Source organism: Phytophthora ramorum (assembly GCF_020800215.1).
Source record: "Phytophthora ramorum isolate Pr-102 chromosome Unknown Phyram_PR-102_s0019, whole genome shotgun sequence".
Lineage (NCBI taxonomy): Eukaryota > Oomycota > Peronosporomycetes > Peronosporales > Peronosporaceae > Phytophthora > Phytophthora ramorum.
In genome coordinates, this window is record NW_027150665.1 from 129,887 (window position 1) to 149,998 (window position 20,112).

General features: G+C 50.0%; 3 protein-coding genes across 3 annotated transcripts; 1 reads left to right on the forward strand and 2 right to left on the reverse strand.

Moving 5' to 3' along the window:
- Positions 1 to 12,228: 12,228 nt before the first annotated feature.
- KRP23_13761 (uncharacterized protein) lies at positions 12,229 to 15,198 on the reverse strand (the record flags this gene model as incomplete). The annotated part of the gene is made up of 2 exons (XM_067884514.1): positions 12,229 to 12,237; positions 13,219 to 15,198. 2 exons carry the CDS (start codon positions 15,196 to 15,198, stop codon positions 12,229 to 12,231), a joined length of 1,989 nt encoding a protein of 662 aa, XP_067737915.1.
- Positions 15,199 to 15,995: 797 nt separating this feature from the next.
- Positions 15,996 to 16,502, reverse strand: KRP23_13762 (uncharacterized protein; the record flags this gene model as incomplete). Its single annotated transcript, XM_067884515.1, has 1 exon — positions 15,996 to 16,502. The coding sequence occupies one exon, from the start codon at positions 16,500 to 16,502 to the stop codon at positions 15,996 to 15,998; it is 507 nt and encodes a 168-aa protein (XP_067737916.1).
- Positions 16,503 to 18,508: 2,006 nt separating this feature from the next.
- On the forward strand, positions 18,509 to 20,089 carry KRP23_13763 (uncharacterized protein; the record flags this gene model as incomplete). Its single annotated transcript, XM_067884516.1, has 1 exon — positions 18,509 to 20,089. One exon carries the CDS (start codon positions 18,509 to 18,511, stop codon positions 20,087 to 20,089), a length of 1,581 nt encoding a protein of 526 aa, XP_067737917.1.
- Positions 20,090 to 20,112: the final 23 nt, after the last annotated feature.

Here is a 20,112-nt window from a genome sequence, read left to right on the forward strand (position 1 = left end):
GTTAACGGTTGCTGCTGTTGAAGAAATAGCTCGTGATCACGGGGAGTAGTTACTTGACATACAGAAGAAAGGAGGCAAAGAAGTTTCGTAGTCGCAGGTTGCTCCACATTTTCGGCGCTCATCTGGAGATGCTCCTGTCGGATGAACTGCTCCAAGAAACCTTTTTCCATTATACTTATTGCATCGTCCCGGCAACGACATAGCTCGTCAAGAAGTGAGCACCACAAAGCACGGCGTTCACCGCTGTCATTCTCTGGTTCTTGGCTCGTTGAGCTCACTTCCCATCTCAATATGTCGATCAAGTCCAGTCCTAAGGAGTCGGTAACGAAAATTACGAACTCTTGGCTGGGTGAACTTTGCAGAAGCTGTAGCATCAACTTCGATATAGTGTGGCGAATGGCTCCAGTGGGAATGCTGGCAAATTTCCTCGTAAGCGATCGCCAATAGTGACGAGAATTGAGTAATTTTTTGTTTGACTCCGTCTGAGCGTTGAAATCCAAATAATAAAAGACCAACACACTAAGAAGGTGTTCTCCTTCATCCTCGTCGAAATTGCAAAGGCGGCTCACGCTGATACTCATCCACATTGAAAGGTACGGCGAAGCTCGTTGATTTACTAGTTGAAGATCCGTTCCAACGAAGTAAGAAAGTTTATATAAACTCACCAAAAGCAGCAGTTCTAATGTCGATGGCATCGATATCGTGTTTGGTTCGTCTAAACGTATTAGCGTTGTGCTACTATTTGGTTTTGAGATACTTAACAGTCGTGTTAAAACCACTTGAAAGTCCATGACCATTTTCTTTGAAACTGTTCTGAAGTCACAATGCTCAAGGACACCCCACAGTGCTCTCGCAACAGTCACCAGCTTTGACTCGTCCTCATGATGCATGATCTCCTCAAGAATGCAGAGTATGTTGAGCAAAATATGCTCACTACTGCGCAGGGAGGGGAGCAAACTCGGCAAGAGCTCCAACAGAGGTAGTTGATAATCACACGTCAGCAGAACAATTCCGTCACGTTTGACCACAATTTGCTGCGACAATAGCGAGTTCTGCTGCTTAGTGTGACCACATTTAAGGAGAAAATTCAACAGTTGCGTTTGGTGGTTGCTCCAGGGATATTCGCTCACAAGTTTGAAGACGATATCTGAGTCAGTGTTCACATACTCCCTAAATGTTTCTGAAACGCACGCGTGTGTCAGCACTTTCAGCGCCAATTGCGATGTCGTAGAGCTGCTATCGTCACTAACACCATTGTTGGAGATGCTGTTGGAGAGCACCAAGTCAATCAAATGCAGTACAACAAGCCTACCTCGGCGTTCCCAGTCACGTAAAACAAACTCGAGTGATTTGATTCGGGAACCTGCCAAGATCCACAGCATTTCCAGGGCATACTCTAGCGTCTCCAGGTATGAAGAAATCTGCGGATGCAGCAAGACTGTGGATACCATCTCCCATATCTCTTCAAATATATTGACGTCAGCACTCAATTTCGAGCTCCCTAGCATCCGGGCAATATACAAGAGGGTTCGCGGTATATCCGAGTCAAGTAATGCGCCACGTCGTTCCGCAATCTCTCGAAGTTTTATCAGAACATCGATATTGCTGGGCTTTGCAGCATACGCAGCATTACTAAACGAGAACTCAATTAACAAGTTGTAAACTCGTAGGCAAAGTTGCGATGCACTCGAAAACACCCACCCTTCCATATCGGTGTCAGTACTTGCGATCGAAAGCAAGACCCCCATCAAATCTTCATTTTCCTGCTCGCGAAGAGTAACGACTTCTACGCTCGCACAAATGTTGCGGCTTACGTACGAGAGCACTGATTCTAAGATTGCATGTTGGAAGGTGACTACCTGGGGTTCCGAGAGAAGACGGATGCAGTGACGCAAGTACCCCTCTCGACGCGCTATCAAACTGTACGCACGAAAATCCTTGGCAACTTCAAGGTCAGCACTTGTAGTACAACCAAGCAAAATAGCAATCAGCTGGAGCCCGTCCACATGGGCTTTCGTCAATACTTCATTGGTTCCGCTTGCCCGCAAAATTCCAATTGAATCCACAAAAAGGGTTCGTCGCAGCAGAGGATGAAAACAGGGGGTATCAAATAATATCGTTCGGATTTCTGGAGTTTTGCAAAGGTACAGAACAAATCTGCGAGTCTGGTGGATGATACCGAATCGTAGCTCGTTGAGAGAGCTTTCCTGATCATCAGTACAATGCCAATTTCGTGACGACAAGTAGTCATCAGAAAGGTTTAAGGAAACAGAAGCTATTGTTTCTCTGGATATTCTCAGCGAATTGTGGGTCAGCATCGTCAACGCTGATCTTACCACATCTATGAGGCTTGATGCGATGTTCGGGTTTGAAGGCAGAAATGCTTGTCCTACGGACAGCTCGGCCACCAAACCGATCACATTGCATCTCGTACGCGTCGAAGATGATGGTGACTTCAAAATTTCGTTGGCCAGAGGTAACACATCGTGATATTCGCTCACTTTGCTATCGGTGTCGATTGAATATGAGTTCACTTTTACAAGTAGCCACATGAAGCGCATAGCGTAGCACACAAATGTGTCGCTGTGCGCTTGGATGTTGTAGCATGCCTTCAAAAGCGCCTGAGCATCAAAGTGTTGACGAAAATCGTGTACTTCTTCTATACGATGCTGCGATGCTAGCCGCTGCTGAAACATTTCTCGTTCGCCCCATTGTTCCGCAATAAAGCATATAAATTTTATCGAGACTGTAGCTCGTTCGACATCAAAATTGCTGTCATGAAATGCTGCGAAAATATACTCAATGACCTTCCCAAAGTCCGGGTGAAAACTGAGTATCGCAGAGAGTTCTTCATGCGCACTAAGCATTGTCACTAGTGCCACGGCTGTATTTTGCATTCTGGTGGCAGCCTCTAACAAACGGAGTCGTTTCTGGATACGGTTTGACTTCAAAGCGACAAGATCCGGGCTTTTGCTTGCGTCGAATACTATCCAGTGGTAGATCCAGGTAACAAACTGGTTGCTCGAATCAGATTTGCGAAGGCACGTCGTCCAGAGTGCATCACAGCCCTTTTCAGATGATAACAAAGAGCTCAAAAGCCCAGTGTACTCTTTCAGCAGTTGCAATAGCTGCATGTTATCGACAGCAGCTGAAAACTGCGTTGAAATCCGTTCATAGGCCACTATTAGAATCGAAATGTTTGCCTCACTAAACGCATCGACATATATTTCGCGCATAGAACATAACGTGCGATCCATTGACCGCACCACAGATTGTAAAGCCGACGTTGTTGGGGAAGGAGACACTTGCGTTGTTGTCGTAAATGAGAGAATAATGTGGAGAGCCACTGCTATGAAAACACTCGCATTGAAGCGTTCCATGTGACCTGGTACTGATGTAATTGCTTCAATACATGAAAATGTAGCTTCGACCATTAAAGGGTCCGCAGAGCCATTCGTCCTCAAGCATTCATCCAATTCCGTCAACAGTTTTGCGATAATATCAATCAAAAATGCCCCGCCTTGCTCGCCTTTGCTTTCAATAACTGTCGTTACCGCCAGGCTGGAGTTGGAAGGCGTGTCAATGCAAATACCACCAACGCATTGAAGTATCAACAGGTTCTGCATCAAACACAATTATGTCAGTGTACTTTTTGAAACGTTATGTGGCCGCAGTAACATCATCATACGTACCATGTGCACTGTAGGGAACGTGTGTAGTTTCGTGAGAAGCGTTGATAAAATGCCAAAACGGTTTCCAATCCTACTTCGAAACTCAGAATCCAAGAGCTCATTGATGCCGCTCGTGCATACCAGATTGATAAAACTACAGTAGATCTCAACGTCGTCAGCGTTCCCTGTATCAAAGGCATGTGAAATTCCTGTTGCAACTAGCCGTAGCACACCATCCAAACTCTGGGGTGAGTTGACCACACTCTCCCAGATATTTTCGCGAAGCACTTCATCCAAGCAAAACGCAATAAGCAGCCGGAGTAAGCCTACAACACTTCCACACCGTGTTTTGGCCAGAATTTGAGCCAGCTCCAAGTGCAAGCCCACAGTTTGACAACAGTGAGTAAGGTAATCCATTCTATGAGGAATAGCACCACTAAGGTGGCTCCCTACCACGTCAGCAACTTCATGTTGTCCTGAGTGCAGTAAGTCCAAGCAACCGCGCAAATACTGCGTAGTCCAAATGCCATCCAAGTTTGGCCAAAATGCAGAAAGATACCGAGCGACCTGAGATTGAATTAGGAAAAACGCTTTAAGGATTGCTGGGTGACTTAGCCACAAACGCAGCTTGAATCGGTTTACAAGCTCAGCCACCAGCATGATCGGCGTTAAAGTGTGACTTTTGGCCTTTCCAGACTGCTGATCACTTTCTGTTGGTGAGGCTTTCGTCCAAAACTGTTTTGCGTAGGCCTCGTTTATTGTCATTACAACAACAATATTTAGAGCGTTAAGAACGACATCAGCAGGTAGGGCTGCTAGCGCAATATCCACGATGATTCGAATCGCCCAGCTATCGTGTAGAAGATTATTGATAAATACGTCAGAGCGCACGAGTTGCACAAGCAGACTCGATGCTGAGCATTGAAGTCGACGTCTAGCAGGCATTTGCATTGAGAAATCGTCTTGGAGGACCATCAACTGTGATAGTCTTTGAGTATCACCAAGGTTAAAAGCGCTGCGAAGCCGCTCGTCCACCAAACTGAAGGCAGGCTCGGTTAATTCAACCTTCAATAAGTCCCTCGATATGATTATTCCGAGAACTCCACACTTGCGCACAACAGTATTGTAATCCTCCGATTCAGGCTTGTTTTCCAGCCACGAAGGAAACCCAAGTAATCCTCCCCTTGATGCAGTTCCTTGAAGTACAATTTGATTCCGTACATACATCTCAAACTCTACGCCTTCGTCGAACAGGACAAGGAGCGGGAGTTTTTGCTTCGACGTAAGTGTATCAACCATAACTTCAACAGGACCCCCCATGCGAAATGCCAGATTTGCGAGATGGTCTCTTTGAATGCCCTCAAAAAGTGGAGCTTCCTGCAATAACGATAACAAGTCCGATAATTGCTGCCTCTGCATTTGCTCAAACAATACTCGTTCAGAAATTCGCTTCGTATAGGCCACTCGTCGAATAATCTCAGCTCGGTCCTCAACGAGAAGTCTTCCTAGCCTCATGACAAGGCCATTGCGCACTCGGATCGACCCCCGATACATATTTGCATCGTCATTATAGGTTTTGAGTAAATTACTCAGTCGCAACGCAATACGCCTTCGCGTGGACACCGTTGTAGCGTTAAAATATGCCTCTTTGGCTATCGAATACATAGCCAATCTATGTTTTCCATTGTTCATCGCCCCCTCAAACCGCTTCTGAACTCGCTTCATAGCGCTCGTGAATGTATTATATCCACTGGCGTTTGACTCAAACATCCACTCTGGAATCGCACTAAACTGGTTGTCATTTGTCAGCAGTACCCATGCGTTTTCAGTCGGTTGAGTACACAAGTTAAAGCCTAAAGACAACTTCACTAGCTCAGTGATACTCAAGTCTGTGAAAAACGGAACATACCAGATATGCGCAAGCACCATCAATCGGTCATGCGTAAAAGGTGGAGACACCTGTCGCCTGTTCAATATTTCTCCAATGTAGATCGCAAAATCTGCGTTTACGATTCCAAGAGGCTGAACCAAGTTCTCTATCCGAGACAACATCACAGAGAGCTGGGGTTGTTGCGCCAAATGTTGCACAACTTTGATTGCAGCCGTTTGTACTTGATACGCAGGAGCGTAGATGAGGTCAACGATACATCGTAGATAGCGCGGATCGACTGTCAAAATACGATAGTACCTGTCTTGGTCTTGTTCCACAAGATGATTCACCAAGTAAAGTAAATTTGACAGGAACGTCCTGACGAGTATGTGTGCCATTTGGAGGGCCGGTATTCTCGAAGCCAGCAACACCATATCCAGAAGCTCGGTATACCCTTGGCACTGAGCATACCACTGCACAACTTGCGGGGAACGAGACGAAAGACGCCGAAGAAGGTCGACCCCAAAGATAGTAGCCAAGTCAGCATCGGGAGAGGGGTCTAAAATCGTAATCTTTGTGGCTACAGATGATGACAGCTTCACCGGGAGCTGATGCAATCGAACTCTGCTCCAAAACGGGCAAAAGGGGTTCGTTGATGTGTGTTCGTGGTCATTACCGCAATCAAGATTAAACCATTTCCTGATAACCTCGACATTTTCTGGAAAGTGATGACATACAAGGCACAGCAGCTTATATTCCGCTCCCAGGGAAACGCCAGGGTCCAATCCGTTTCCAACAACAATCTCGACGACAGTTTTTACGTCGATTACACTCAGCAATCCACTTTCTGTTTCTCCGACGGCAATCAAAAATTCGAGAAAGCACTGGCGTCGGTCGAATGCAGACGTGGAGAATCCGGTATCACGTTCACGTTTCCATCTCGCAAGAATGTGTGGGATATTTACTTCGAGGACTTGAACTATTTCTTTTACATCACTACCAACGCACAGATCCCAAAGCTTGCGAAGGAATAGCCACAGGTGGGCAGAGCCATGAAAACTGTAATCATTTGGTTCGCGTGTAGATCGATCAGATTCGCTGAAAGCATATAGCAGATATTGTTGCCTTGTGCGTTGTACAAGATCATACTCGAACGGCATAAGCACGTCCATTTCGTCGCTGATTGCCATTGTAGTCGCGTTCACCTCAACAGAAGTCTCACGGAAAGTGTGCTGAAGATGGAGAGATACCAGAGCAAGCAATAGCTCGCAGACGGAGGGCTCATGAAGCTGCTGATAGGTATACACCAATTCATCGTGTAACAACTGCAATAAATCACTTCGAGATACTCCAAAGACCGACTTTCGCAGCTTTTGTAGCATTGGTCCAATCCAATTGTGCAAATACGCAATCAAACGCTTGGACGATGGCTGAATCTGGTCTTCGACAGGCTTTGTAGGGCTCATGGTGCGTGTATAACGCCACAATACGGATCGAAGGCGCGTCTCGTGGCGCACGTTAACCCGAAAGTACAGCAGATGCGAGAGAACATCAGCACCAATCAACCCGATATCGAAATCACTGCTACTAGCTTCGGTAGCCTTTGATAAGGACAAGAGGCCGACCAAAGCTGTTAACGTTCCCTCATCAGCACTCCTTCCCTGAAGTCCAGGTGTCAGTAAAGCTCGGTTCCGGCAAAGTACCATTTTGTTGGCTAGAACGATTTTATCTTGTTCTCTGTGCACATCATCCACCTCATCGGGGAATAAAGCCGAATGTGTCAGAGTCGCCATGCTTTCCTGAAAAAAGGCATCTCGAACGACTGAAGAGTGCTCAGCAAGCCGTGCTAACGTGAACGATGCTACTCGACGGACATTTGGTACGAACAATGAGTCTCTGTTGGACGCATCCATTTAAACGTTTCATCAGTGACAGCTAGTAATTGGTAAGTTATGTTGGACCAACGTCACGTACCCAGGTGAGACATAGGAAAAGAGAAGTGATACAAGTTGTCGATCAGCCGCAAGCCGCTGAGCCACCTCTGCTTGTGAACAACGCCATCAGAGAACAACACGTAGTTAGATGTTAGTAATAGTACGTTTCATACATTGTGATTCATGCGTCGTACCTTTTGCAGCGCTCAAACAACCCAGAAGTAGGATCGGGAGTACTACATCAGTCTCGCACGCACTCAACTCGCCACTTGCACCAGCATGACATTCAGAAAACATAGCGGGTTTAACCAGATACGGAATCCATGACCATTCCATTTTAGAGGCATCTCGTAGCATTTGCACTCGGCTCTGGTAATTGGCAGCTATAACTTCGAGAACCTCGATGCATAAGTTCAAGATGGTTGTTGATACCACTCCTGTCGTTGAAAGTAAATATGCGAGGTCATACGTGGCGCACGAAATGCGATGAGCTGCAACGAGGCGAAGAATTAAGTGTCCACATCGAGTCTGCCAAGAACAAAGAGGATAGTCACAGTAACCAGTCATCTCTGTGCATGCTACAAGACAACTTTACCTTTGCGACGATGTCGCACGGATCACAACTACAGCATCCACCGCCCTCACACAAACAACCATATCTCTCCTCCAAGTTAAACTCGGGGCCTTTCAAAAGCAAGAGAAGTAGCCTCAAGAACTGAACGTAAAATGTCAGTTCTACTTCGCTGCTGATCACCCACCATTAACAACTTACCTGCTCATAAACATCCTCTGTGAAGTGAGAAATGTACACAACTTTAGTGGTCGTCACTTTCAGCAGAAAACTGGTCGAGGGTTCAGGTGGAATTGCAGGGGGCTCCTTTTCCCCCTCGTCATCTTTTGACGTGAAAACAGTTGCATTTTGCAGGTGTCTCGAATCCTTAGTCGTGTCGTAACCTTGCGCGTACTCCGAAAAGCCATCCAGTACACTCGCAACTTTAGTGATACAACCAGATGTGAACCCACTCAAGTAGTGTCGGATGCCGCTGTGCTTGCTCGCAACAAATACAAGCATGCCGGCGATATTTCGCAATTCGCTCAGCGTCAATTGCTGCGATAGTAAGTCAGTAATTGCATCTAACCGGCTTTTCATCGATAAAAAAGCCACTCGGTCGTCTTGAGTTACAATCTGATGCAAGCAGTTGAACAACTAAAACCAGGTACAAATGATTAGACGCACATCGTAACATCAAACATTTATGCCACCCCTACCGTGGGACGAACAAATGTATCCGTGCTGTGCACCTTCAGCGTTAGGCAAATACCATGCACGAGTTGATCTCCATCCGTATGAACCACCAGGTCCAACCTCAGAATTAAACGAACGAGCAGTTGAAGTACGCCACCTGCTGCTGGGTTAAGCTCGAGCTCCTTCGAAAGAGAATCAAAAAGCTCCAACAGAATGCCTTGGTTGCCTGGTGCAGCAAATGCATCAGCAACTTCATCGAGGAATCTTTGATCATCAAGACGAAATGTTGCTTCTACTAAAAACACGGTTGCCTACACGGGGAACAAACAGATGCGTTAATTAAGGCGCAAGTCTGTTATTTTTCTAGCGCTTCGTAACTCAACGTACCTTTCGCTTCACTTGAAAGTGAGGACTACGCAGACATGATACAATTCTTTCTCGGATTGGAGAGATCTTTGCCTGCAGTATCATTAGACTCTTTTGATCCGCCAGAGCTAATTTCATACATGAAAACGCAGCAGCCTGGATAGGCGGATACTCAGCCTCAAAGAAGTACGCCATTACTTTATCTTGAACGTCAGAATCAAACAGTTTTCCACACTTAGTCGGATGCGCTTGAAGGTGAGAACTGCAGCACCATATCGCGTGGAGCGCTATTTGCTTGTTTGGGTGGGTGAGGAGTGGAAGAATAGTTGCTCTCGTCCTTGCAGCTTCATCCAGAATAGACTCAGCATTTGATCGTTGCATGATCTCGAGCGATTTAGTTGCGCTACGGCAGAGTTGGAGCAGATCGCGATCTTTTTGGTATTTAATGGGGCTCGTGTAAAACAGCGTCGTTCCAAAAACCTCGCTTGTCTGATCGTCTACTGCTTTCGCAGGTACAAGTCCCACATTGTGTCCAGTTATAGTCGAACGCAGTGTAGAATCGATCAACTTTAACACAAATGAGTATCCGTAGTTGGAAATGAAGATGTCGGCAGCAATAGGATTGGCTATCATGGAGGCCAACGCGCCGGAATCGCTTTCGGCAGATCGTCCAGAAGCTATCTTTGATGCCAAATTATCAATCATCACAGCAAAGCCGGTCTTCTTCGGAAAGTAGCTTCCTTTTGTCAATGAATCGTCCACTTCAAACGAAAGCAACAATATGTTTGTTTTCTCATAAGCGTCAGCCAGGCCCCATAATATCCCAGACGCCAGATCCTGCAAGCAAGAGAGCGTACTACGTAGTCAGGTTGTTGTCTATTTTCTGGCGCAAATACTATTCGTACCTGATGCACTCGGTCCATCGAAAGCAGAAGAAGTTTTCGGAGGAAAGAGGCCTCAGTCAGATCTAAATATCCCCACTTTGCTAAATCAGAGCGCGTTGCCCATACGATATTTCTCAGTGAAAGTAAATACAACGTAATGTGCTGAGAGGCCGTATGTGCACGCTCTCGGATAAATTGCTAGTACAGCATCAACACATGAAGGGTTAGTGTTGGTTTGTGATCAGCTATTAATTGACACAAAACTTACCACCAGAAGCACTATGATCTGACGTATCTCGTCGCTATGTCCGATGGACACCACATTTGTCGTCATCGAGGAAAATACAGTAAGCATTTTCAAGTTAGCTGCTAGCTTCTCAGCCCCGGCTCGATTGGCATCGCCCCACTCACTTCCATCCCATATAACCTGTATGGGTGACTGTTCTATTTCGTGTGAATCTTCTTGCTCGAGTTCCCGTTGATGGATACGGCTTTGCTTTTCATTGTTGAAGACACTGTATCGGAGTAGAATCAAGAACAATTCGTGCTCATTTGCGGCAAATTGAATTTCTTCCAGGTTCTCGACATCGCCACCGCGCTTGGGTGAAAGCATCAGTCGAGTGCCAGATCCTAACGCGGTGGTAAGAAAGTTACAAAGTCGCTTCAAGCGATACTCATCGACTACGCGCCGGGACGACAAACCTTGAAACAACAGCACAACGAACGAACGAATCGCAAGGATAGACACAACAGTGCTATCATTTTCAATGAGTGTCAGCAAAAGGTCATCTAGTTCCAGTTGCGCTAAATCTTCTGCAATGTCATGGCTCGAGAGCATCCAACCGAGACTTATGATTGCTGGAATTTGGCAAAATGGCTGGAGAACCGAATTCCACGTCAAAGAACAGAATGAAACCAGAGTTTGGAGCAAGGATTTTGATCGTGAGCGGGCAACAGGAGATAACTGGCCAGACCCACCAACGAAGTTCACGTGTTCTTCGTGAAGCAAAGACAACATGCTAGTAGGCACGCAGCTGGAGGGCTGGGGATAATTCGATTTTAATATGACACTGACCATGATATCGTTCAAGTGTGAAAGAGAAGGGTTCTCACATATACTCTCAATGATCCGGTAAAATTCAGCGAGAAAAGGCTCCATCGAGATGGACCAGACTTTTTTGTCCACAGCCAGCCGAAATGTAAGGCTTAGAACACGTAGGGATTCAGTGTGCAGGGAAGGACAATCTTGCTGTTTTAAGAGACAGAGAAGACGAGGCGTCAAAGACGAAAGAAGCCGTAGATACTGGTGTGAACTTGTCATCCTCTCAATAAAATCACACAAGCTCTTTAAAATGAGCGACTGCAGCTCGGCCATTCTCGGTACGTCTTGTCGCGAATCCACGCTCCACAATAAAAAGGATACACAAGCTTCTGGTCCTTTCATCTCCTCTTGGGCCCACGTCACTCCAACTTCGGTAACCATTAGCCGCACAAAGATCTCCATGACCCCAACACACGAGTCAATAACATCCGCTGATTGTACTTGGCAACCACACGTGCATGTTTCTACGGTTGGCTCCCCAAAGGCCCTGGATGTAAAAAATTGCGTATGTATTTGACTGAGTAAAAACACCGAGAACGCCGGCGTTGCCGCATTTGTCGACCAAGCTCTCCTCTCAACATAAAATTCGAGCCACTCACGCCAGTGAACCAGCAACCCGCTTCTCAAACTGAATTCTTGAGCTCGAAGCAAATTCACAATCGCGTTCTCGATGGACTCCTTGCGAGCAGGAGAGTTGTGCAGTTTTTGGGCAGCAGCAATGAGAAATTCAAGACCGCCTTGCATTGAAAACGTTTTCTACAACATGAACAATTTAAATTAAAACACGGACTTTGCGAACTAGTTTTATCTTCTGGCGTACCTGGGTTTCTGTCATTGGAAGAACTGAAAATGGAGCTCGTGGCCCAGTCGAAACTGGCTGATGAACGTTCGAGCATATCGATAGTATCGCGTTAATTGCCTCGTCCCCAATATCAGACAACTTTTCAACCAAATTGAGGATGATCTGAATGTTTTTCTTTGTGATGCTTTCTAGTGCTCGAGGGATCATTGTCATCGTCTGCTTCATGGCCTTTAAAATGTCTTCAGTTTGACACATTTTGTTTCCCTCTGGATAGATAGTTTCAAAAAACGGCAGACCAAACATGATCGCCCGCCACTGAGTGTCTTCATCTTGCAAGCAGGAATGCAAAAAGCTTAGCCCCTCTGAATTGCAGAAAGCAATTGTTTCGTCATTGTGTGCAGAAGCGAGAAACTTATCCACTTCTTTGATAACACTTGGTAACCTCCACCTGTCCACGATTCCATCATCATTATCACGTCCTCGACCCTTGTAGGCATCGGCATGCACCCGAAAGACAACCCGAGTAATTTGTGTAGCTGGAGCGTAGCAATACCCGAATGAAACGGAGGTCGTTTCTGGGTACTCCCTCAAAACAGTGCTTAGTGACAGTAGTGAGCTGATGTGAGGTAGCAGATCGGTATGGAGAATGTTGATGCCGACTCCGATGGAAACATCCAAAGGAATATCCAGAGAATCACCGCAGAGAAGATTGAAAGCGTACTGGGCTTCTTTTCTCGAGAGTAGCTCACGATCTTCCCCGCGCATGTCATCATCAAAATTATGATCTGGATTCATCCGAACGAAAACGTACTCGAGAGCAATATCCTTTGCTTCAACGAAAAAATATCTGCGGAAATAACACTGTTAATTAACGGGCTTAAAGCAATTATCAGAAAATCTTCGTAAGCTTACCTTGATGTCTTCCCCCAGCTTAAATCTCCTAGCTCCCATCGCGCTTTTAGATGTAGGTATTTATCCCTCGCCATCATCTTGCACTGGTGGTGAGTTAATATGGACTCCTTTCCGCTCATATAGATTCTTCCCAAACCGGATCTGGTTCGGGACGCATTGATTTTTTCTACATCAATGATTTTTAAGCCACTGTTTAGCAGATGCGCCTCTGCAGTCGTCGAATGCACTGCTTGATGCTCAAGCTGTTGGCGCAACAATCGTACGCACTCTGCAACGCAACTATGTAGTGGTCCGCGCACTCCATGAGTCGAATTAACCAACCCCGCTAAACTTTGGGCGAGCTGATCGGATTTTCTAATCAGATAGCCGACAATTGCAGGGAAAAATACAGACCCTTCGATCTCACCGCTGTGCAGTTCGCTGTCACGTACAAAGCCTTTCAAAAGCTCATCCAGACGTCTCACCATGGACACGTCTTCAATATCAGTGGTGCGAAGCTCTAATCGTTTCCACACTTCGAGGCTGAAACAAGACAGTTTTTGTATCGCAGCTTGGATGCGGTCTTGCCGTATGAAAATGGCGTCCAACTTTGCAACGGACTTGGGTCCAGAATTTCGACGTGACTGAAGAAACCCATAAAGCAGCACATATGTAATCTCCAATCCGTCACCCAGCCACTTTTCAAGTCCGCCTGCAGAGCTACCCGTGCTCGCCAAAGTAAATAGCTGACGATCTTTGTCAGACAAACGAAGCAAAGAGAATCGTCTAGTATCAGATGAAGCAATGAGCTGCAAACGCTGCTTGTCTTCAAAACATGTTGCACGTAGTCTAGAGGGTGCCTGCCACCCCCTCATGCCGGCAAACAAGTTTAGAGCGTGTTCAAAGTGGCGGAGCGCCTCGGGGTCCTGCATGTTGTCGACGTTCACTGGAAGTTTTTTCAGTAAATACTGGGTCAGCTGTCCATCCACACCTCCGCGGACGTGGTTGCATCTCATACCAAGCTCGTTATCCAGCGCCAGAAGTACCCCCTGCAGTTCAAGAGCCTGGTAGTCGATTCCATAATACCTGCATGCTGCATCAACTTGTCGAGGGTCAACACCGGGGAGCCGCGTGTAAAATGCTTCCACAATTACCTCGATCAGCTCCTCCACTTGTTCGTCGGTAGCTACTTCTTCCTGTTCCGTCTCGAGGGCTCCCCAGTCGATCTCAGCTAATTTTGCAATACTAGCTGATCTGAATCGCCGAGACCGGCGTAGAGGACCTGGCTTTTGGCTAATCATTTTTTCTGTCTGCACTTCTGATGTCACATTCTCCGCACCGATGTTTACCTTTACAGGTTGTTCCAGAACGATTTCATCCACGGCATCCTGAGTGCTTTCAGGGGTTGCAATCTCCGTGGCATAGACCTGAGCTGCTTCTGGTGTCAAATATTTACTTTGTGCGTCAGCTTGCTCCGTACATCCGTCTCCAAAACGAGGAAACACAAGTGTTGGTTCACTTGTCGCTTTACTTTCTATCTCGTTGACTGAACGAATAGATGCGCTCCGACTTCGCTGAGTGCTCACTTGCTTCGCCACTGCCTTCCGGATTGGTGGATCCACTTTGACCGTCCGCTCAGGGTTTCTACTTGCTGTGTCTTCAAGCTCAAGTCTCAGTTCTCCACGAATCCGCTTTGAGCCAACTGCTCTGGAAGGCGGCGCGTCTTCCCGTTTGCTCTCAGCACTATTCTCTAACGTCCTCTTTTCTCTCTCCATTATCAACTGGGCTGGTTCGCGTATACCTTTCTCCGGAACTATGTCCACCTTCACGTCCGTCATCGTTGCAGCCTCTGCAGCTCGCTTTGCATTTGCATTGGTTCCTACGGTGCGAGGGCGTGCATTTGTCTGCTGTTGCGTCGGCTGCAGTTGGAATTGTGCCGTCACAGGCCGAAGCCGCAGGTCCTCCGTCTCTGCTGCAACTGCAGATGTTGCAGTGCTCTCCCTCCTTGGCAGCAGCACAATGCAAATAAACTGAAACTCGGCGGCCGCAACGTGTTTCTCGTCCGCCGACTCCACGCGCGCGCTGGTCGTCGGGTGCGCGAACGCGAACTCGCGACGCGGCGGCAGCGCAATGAACTGTTCGATGAGCTTGCGCACGGTAGCGAGCGACGCCGACGGGACGAACTCGAGGCTTCCCACGTCTTCGTCTTTCAGGCCGCTGCGGCGCACGACGCGTCGCGTGAGCCACTGGAAAAGGGCCGCGCGCTGCTGCGTCTTGTCCTTGGGTAACGTGGGCGGCGACGTACCATGAGCTGCAGCAGGCGGAGACGCTGCGCGCGGGAGGACGGATCCCCGCGAGAGACTCTCCTGGCGCGCCTGCACCTCCGCCAGGGCCGCGGACACCGCGTCGTCCAGCTCGCGACCTCTGCGCATTGTCGAAGATACTTTTGTGGCGTACACAGCTTTAGTTGCCATGTATTACGGTACATATTTTGCGGCACCCTAATGAAGCTTTGTGGGAAGCGTTTCCTTTTTGCCCGCGTCGCTCTCCACGGCGAATGGAGCTCGGCACAGTGCCGGTGCCACCGACGCCGCCGGCACCGGTGCTTTGGGGATCCGGTGCCTTTGCGATTTGCGCAGAGTTCAACCTGCACAAATGTGACGAGCCGTGGGAACGGCCGAGATCTTTGTGAAGCGACGCGCCCGGTCGATGAATGGCTGGCACAACCTGGCAGTGACAGCAAAAGGCAAGACGACTGGACCTACCGCCTGCCGTCTGCGAAGGCTTTGCCGCCATCATTAAGCAGGGCTCCCTCACGACGGCGGTCATGACGTAGGCGTTGATCGGAAATGACTCCTCACCGGGATTTTTGAGAAGCCATGCTGCGTGTCTAGCCGCAGTTGACGACGGAGATTACGCGTGGCGGTGCCCTTCGAGAAGAAGCGCTCGATGAAGGAAAGAGAACAAGGCACCAAGACAGGTGATGGAGAGAAGGATATATGTATTAGTTGCTTTTAGTGTTGGTATTTCATGACCAATAAATAGCGCAAAAGACAGCAGTGAGATCGTTACAAAGCTGGTGGGTGGGTGCAGGCCGGACTGCGGTCTTGTCGTCGTCCCGAGGGTTCCCTCCCGACGCTGCGACTTGTGTCTCATACGGCTGCCTGGTTTGTTCGTTTGGTTACACGTGGTCGCTGGCAGAGACAGAGGCTGGTCACGATGCGCCGTGTCACTTTTTGGGCTTGTCTTTCTTGGCGGGGTAGTAGGCGCGGCGGCGGTAGGCCTCGAGCGACGAGCTCACGGGTACTTGCGCGCGATCCTCGTTGATGCGCGGCATAGGCTTGACGCCCCTTTTCCTGCGCTTGTGGGCATCGCGCGTGAAAGGCACGCGCTTGCCGCTGACGGTCACGCCGCCGTGTCTCTCTTTGGTGAGGAAGTCGGTAGGGATCGGCACGGGCGGCACGAACGCCGCCTTCTTGTTGTTGTCGTGGTGGTCGTGGTGGTGGAAGAGCCTTCGCAGTGAGAATCGGTGCTTCTTGCTGCTGGCCTCGACCACTAACGGCTGTGCGGGCGGGCTGAGCGAGGCGTCTGTGGGCTTGGGGCTTCCGCTCTGGCTGTGCCGCAGCTTGTGCGTCCAGGCGCGGGCCTCCTGCGTCTGAGCGTCGTCCACGCGGGCCAGGACGTCGTCGACGGCCGTCGCGGCGGGCGTGTTGCTCTTGGCGAGCTGGGCCGTCATATATCAGCTGAGGAGAGCGGGCGGGTGCGCGGTTGGACGCCAATTGCGAAATGAGGCCACTGGCTCGAGTCAAGCCAACAGTGACACGCGCTCGAAAAGTTGCACTTGCAAACCATCCTCAACCCTATCCGGATGGCGCCCATTGGCTGAAAACCTATGGCTGTCTTTTGTGTGGATCCGACAAGGCTGCACCGCAGCCACCTGTGGCAATGGCAATCCTGCTGGCTGGTTGGCAGCTCTCGCGCCGCAGTCATCGCTCCGCTGTGCAGTCGCTGTTGAGCCAAAAATTGCCCTTGCCACGCGCCTCTTCCGACGTGGCTGGGCCCCAGTATGCAGCGGCAGACAGGGGTCGCTTACCGATCTCCCCGGCAAGCGCGTCGTCGCGCCGACAATCTTGAAACGCAGCGTGTCTCGCAAGGAATCTCGGCGCACACGACGGCCAGCTGGCGGACGCGAAGCCGTGACCAGCTCCGAGCGCTTGCAGGACAAAATTCGCAGGCAAAAGCAGATCGCGATCTGATCGACGCGAAAGCGCGGCGGCCAGCCATTTCGAGTGCTCGTCTGCCGGATATTTAGAAATCGAGGCACCCATTTCTAAGGTCGTGCTCGAGCAGGCTGTGCATGCAGAGTGGGCATTATAGCAGCGCTGCGAGCGAACTTGCCGCGGGACTCCACACTCGCGCATTCGCCGCTGCCAACTTCGACCAGTTGGCTTGGAAAAAGCCGTGTTCCACCCTGCTGCTCACGTTGAAGTTGCTGCCGGTAGGTGCTCGCCATCTCCCCCACCCCGCCTCAGCCTGAGCGAGGCCTTGTCGAACGTGGAACCAGCAACAGCAGGAACCGCTGGCCGAGTGTGCGGTGAGATCTACCAACTGTAGAGGAGGACCTTGTGCTCTCAGCCTGCTATTATCGGCTGTGCCGCTCTTTTAATACTACTAGTCAAGCAAAGCCGTGCTAGGGCTGAAGGAGAACGATTACCTACGCCAAACGTGACGAGCCCCGAGATTCTCCGAAGCCCGTCGGGGAGCAGCAGGTGGTGCCAACAGCATGTGCTGGTCCACTTGCGGTGGTAATTACCACTGGTAAATGCGCAAGATCCGCTACGGGAACGGTCTCCGCTGACATGTGAGCTGACCGTTACGGTGATCTATTTTTAGTCTAGTTTTTAGAAACGGTTGCCCTTTTTGCTTAAAGCTGGCTACGGATCTGCTCTTGCCCGTGAATTTTGTCATGCTAGCGCGGCGCGCTCTGCAAGTCCGACGCCCGGGAAACGCAGTTTACCCGTGGTTGACAAGGCACCACGCGCCGACTCGGACACGCTCGCCGAGGCAAGGTCGTGCCGACGACGCGAATTTTGTCGCGCTGCCTGTCTGTCTGCCATCCAAAGGCGCGTCAACCGAGATTCCCGCAGATTCGCGTGTCAAGTGTTTGCACAAGGCTCCACTTCCAGTGGAAATGCATGGTTGATATCACCTCAGCGACACCAACGTGTCAGTAGCTGGAAATCGAGTTGCCAAGCGCCATTCATGGCGACCGACTGCGCTGGACTGTGAGAGAAAAGGATTTTCAGTCTCCTTGCTGGATTTAGCCCGTTCAATGGGCTCTCCTTAATCCTGTTTTTCAGGAGAGTCGTTCAATGCCTTCGTGAATCACCTGGTTCCGTAGTTGTCAAACACGGTAAACCCCGCCTACGTAGCTCACGTTGCAGCGCGTCTGTCAAAGTCCATTGTCGGTACAGTTCCTGCCTGGATCCTTTCTTAGAGACGGGTGACCTCGTCCTGGATGAAATGAAGCCGTCATGATATGAGTGATCGTTAGCCATCCCCTCACTGACGTAGAGTCCTGGGCCTGCCTTTGCCTCCTCCCGGCCACCATTTAGCTCCGCTCAAAACTGTGCATGCTGAAGCGGTAACGTATGGAAATGTTTGCTCCTTTCTCTAGTCTAGTGTATTCCACACTATTCTCATCTCTCGTTTTCCCGCCAGCCACAGCAAGAGGAGCAGCGTATGCCGCGGGAAGTGCCGATCGACCTGCCGTCGCCGGAGCTCCACGAGCCGTACGAGGGCTACCTGTACGCCCAGCTTCGCCACGAGATATCCCTGCGCCACATCCGCCTGATTCGCACCGGACCCCAGCGCGTGACCAGACGCACGGGCTTCATCTCGCTGCTGCGCGACTGGGACGTGGCCCACGGGAATCAGATGTCTGAGACCGAACCGACTCAGACGAAGAATCAGACGCAGCCCAAACCGAGTCAGAAGAAGAAGCTCGCCATGACGCCCACGACCAGGACCGTGCGCGCGCGCCGCGGCTGCCGGTTCCGCCTCATCAACGTGCTGCTGAGCCCGGACTTCCACGGGCGCTGGGGAGAGATGGCGGTCGGCGGGAAGCTCGAAGTGACACCGCTCTGGCTGGACGTGCACGCCGCTTACATGGCACAAAACTCGATGCTGGACACGCTGCACTTCGAGGACGCGCTCTTCGTGAACGTGACGCCCAACGTCGTCCTAGCACATTCGGCCTCGCGCCTGCTGCAGATGTGGGCCGAGATCCTCGCCATGTACCGTAGCGCCGTGGCCCAGGCCAGGGACGCGGCCGCGCACAACGACAACGTGCACTCGTTCTTCGACTTCTGCGCAGGCAGATTGGACCTGCTCTACCTGCACATGGCCATGCTGCTGGAGCCGAAGCTCTCGGAGCTCATCATGACGGACGTGATCCTGGCCTCGGACTCGTCTGGCAGAGCCAAGGCAAAGCCGGCGGTGACTCCTGTGCTCAAGGAGGTGAAGACTACGGTGAAAGCTGCAGCAAGCAAGGCGCAAGCAGCTACGAAGGCTGTACCAGCTACGAAGCCTGCTACACGAAATGCAGAGGTTGTTCTTGTTCCTGCTAGAATGTCGGCTGTTCTTACCCAGAATCCGGAGATGGCGGAGCCTCCAACACCCGCCGACGCCAAAAGCACAGCGGTGACGGCTCCTTCCAAGTCGGTTGCTGCAAAACCGAGCAAATCCAGCGCTAAAGCGAAGCAGGTTACTCGCAAACCGGTGGGTCAAAAGAAAGCTGCCGGCAAAAACAAGCTGACGATCGGTGCTGCAGAAGCCAAGCCGAAACAAGCGCCCACACAACAGAAGCACGCAGCTACACCGCCTAAACCCAAGACGCCGACCATATTTTCTCACAAAAAGTCGCCTCCTGGTAATGGGTCTACGCACACACGGTTGGCAAACGGGAAACGGCAACGCGAAGAAGAGGTGAGTACGGCCATCGTTGCGGTCCCGACGGTCGGGCCCGTGAGCGACATTGTCCCTCATTCTGGCAACAAGCGGGTAAACACAACTACAACGATCTCGACGCTTGCAACACGGCCAACGGACATGATCCTGCCTCCTGATGAGTGGGATATTCTGGAGAACCGCCTGCGGAAGGTGAACGAGAACATCGATCGCTGCCACCACGGACTAGCAAGCAATGAAGGGAACGTCAGTGATATCTACAAGCAGTCGTTGGAGGCTGACCTACGGTTCTACTCCGCCATCAAGCAGCGGCTACAGGAGCAATTATTAGTCGTGATGCAGAGTGGCTACTAGTGCGCCAATGCGCCGAAGCAGGC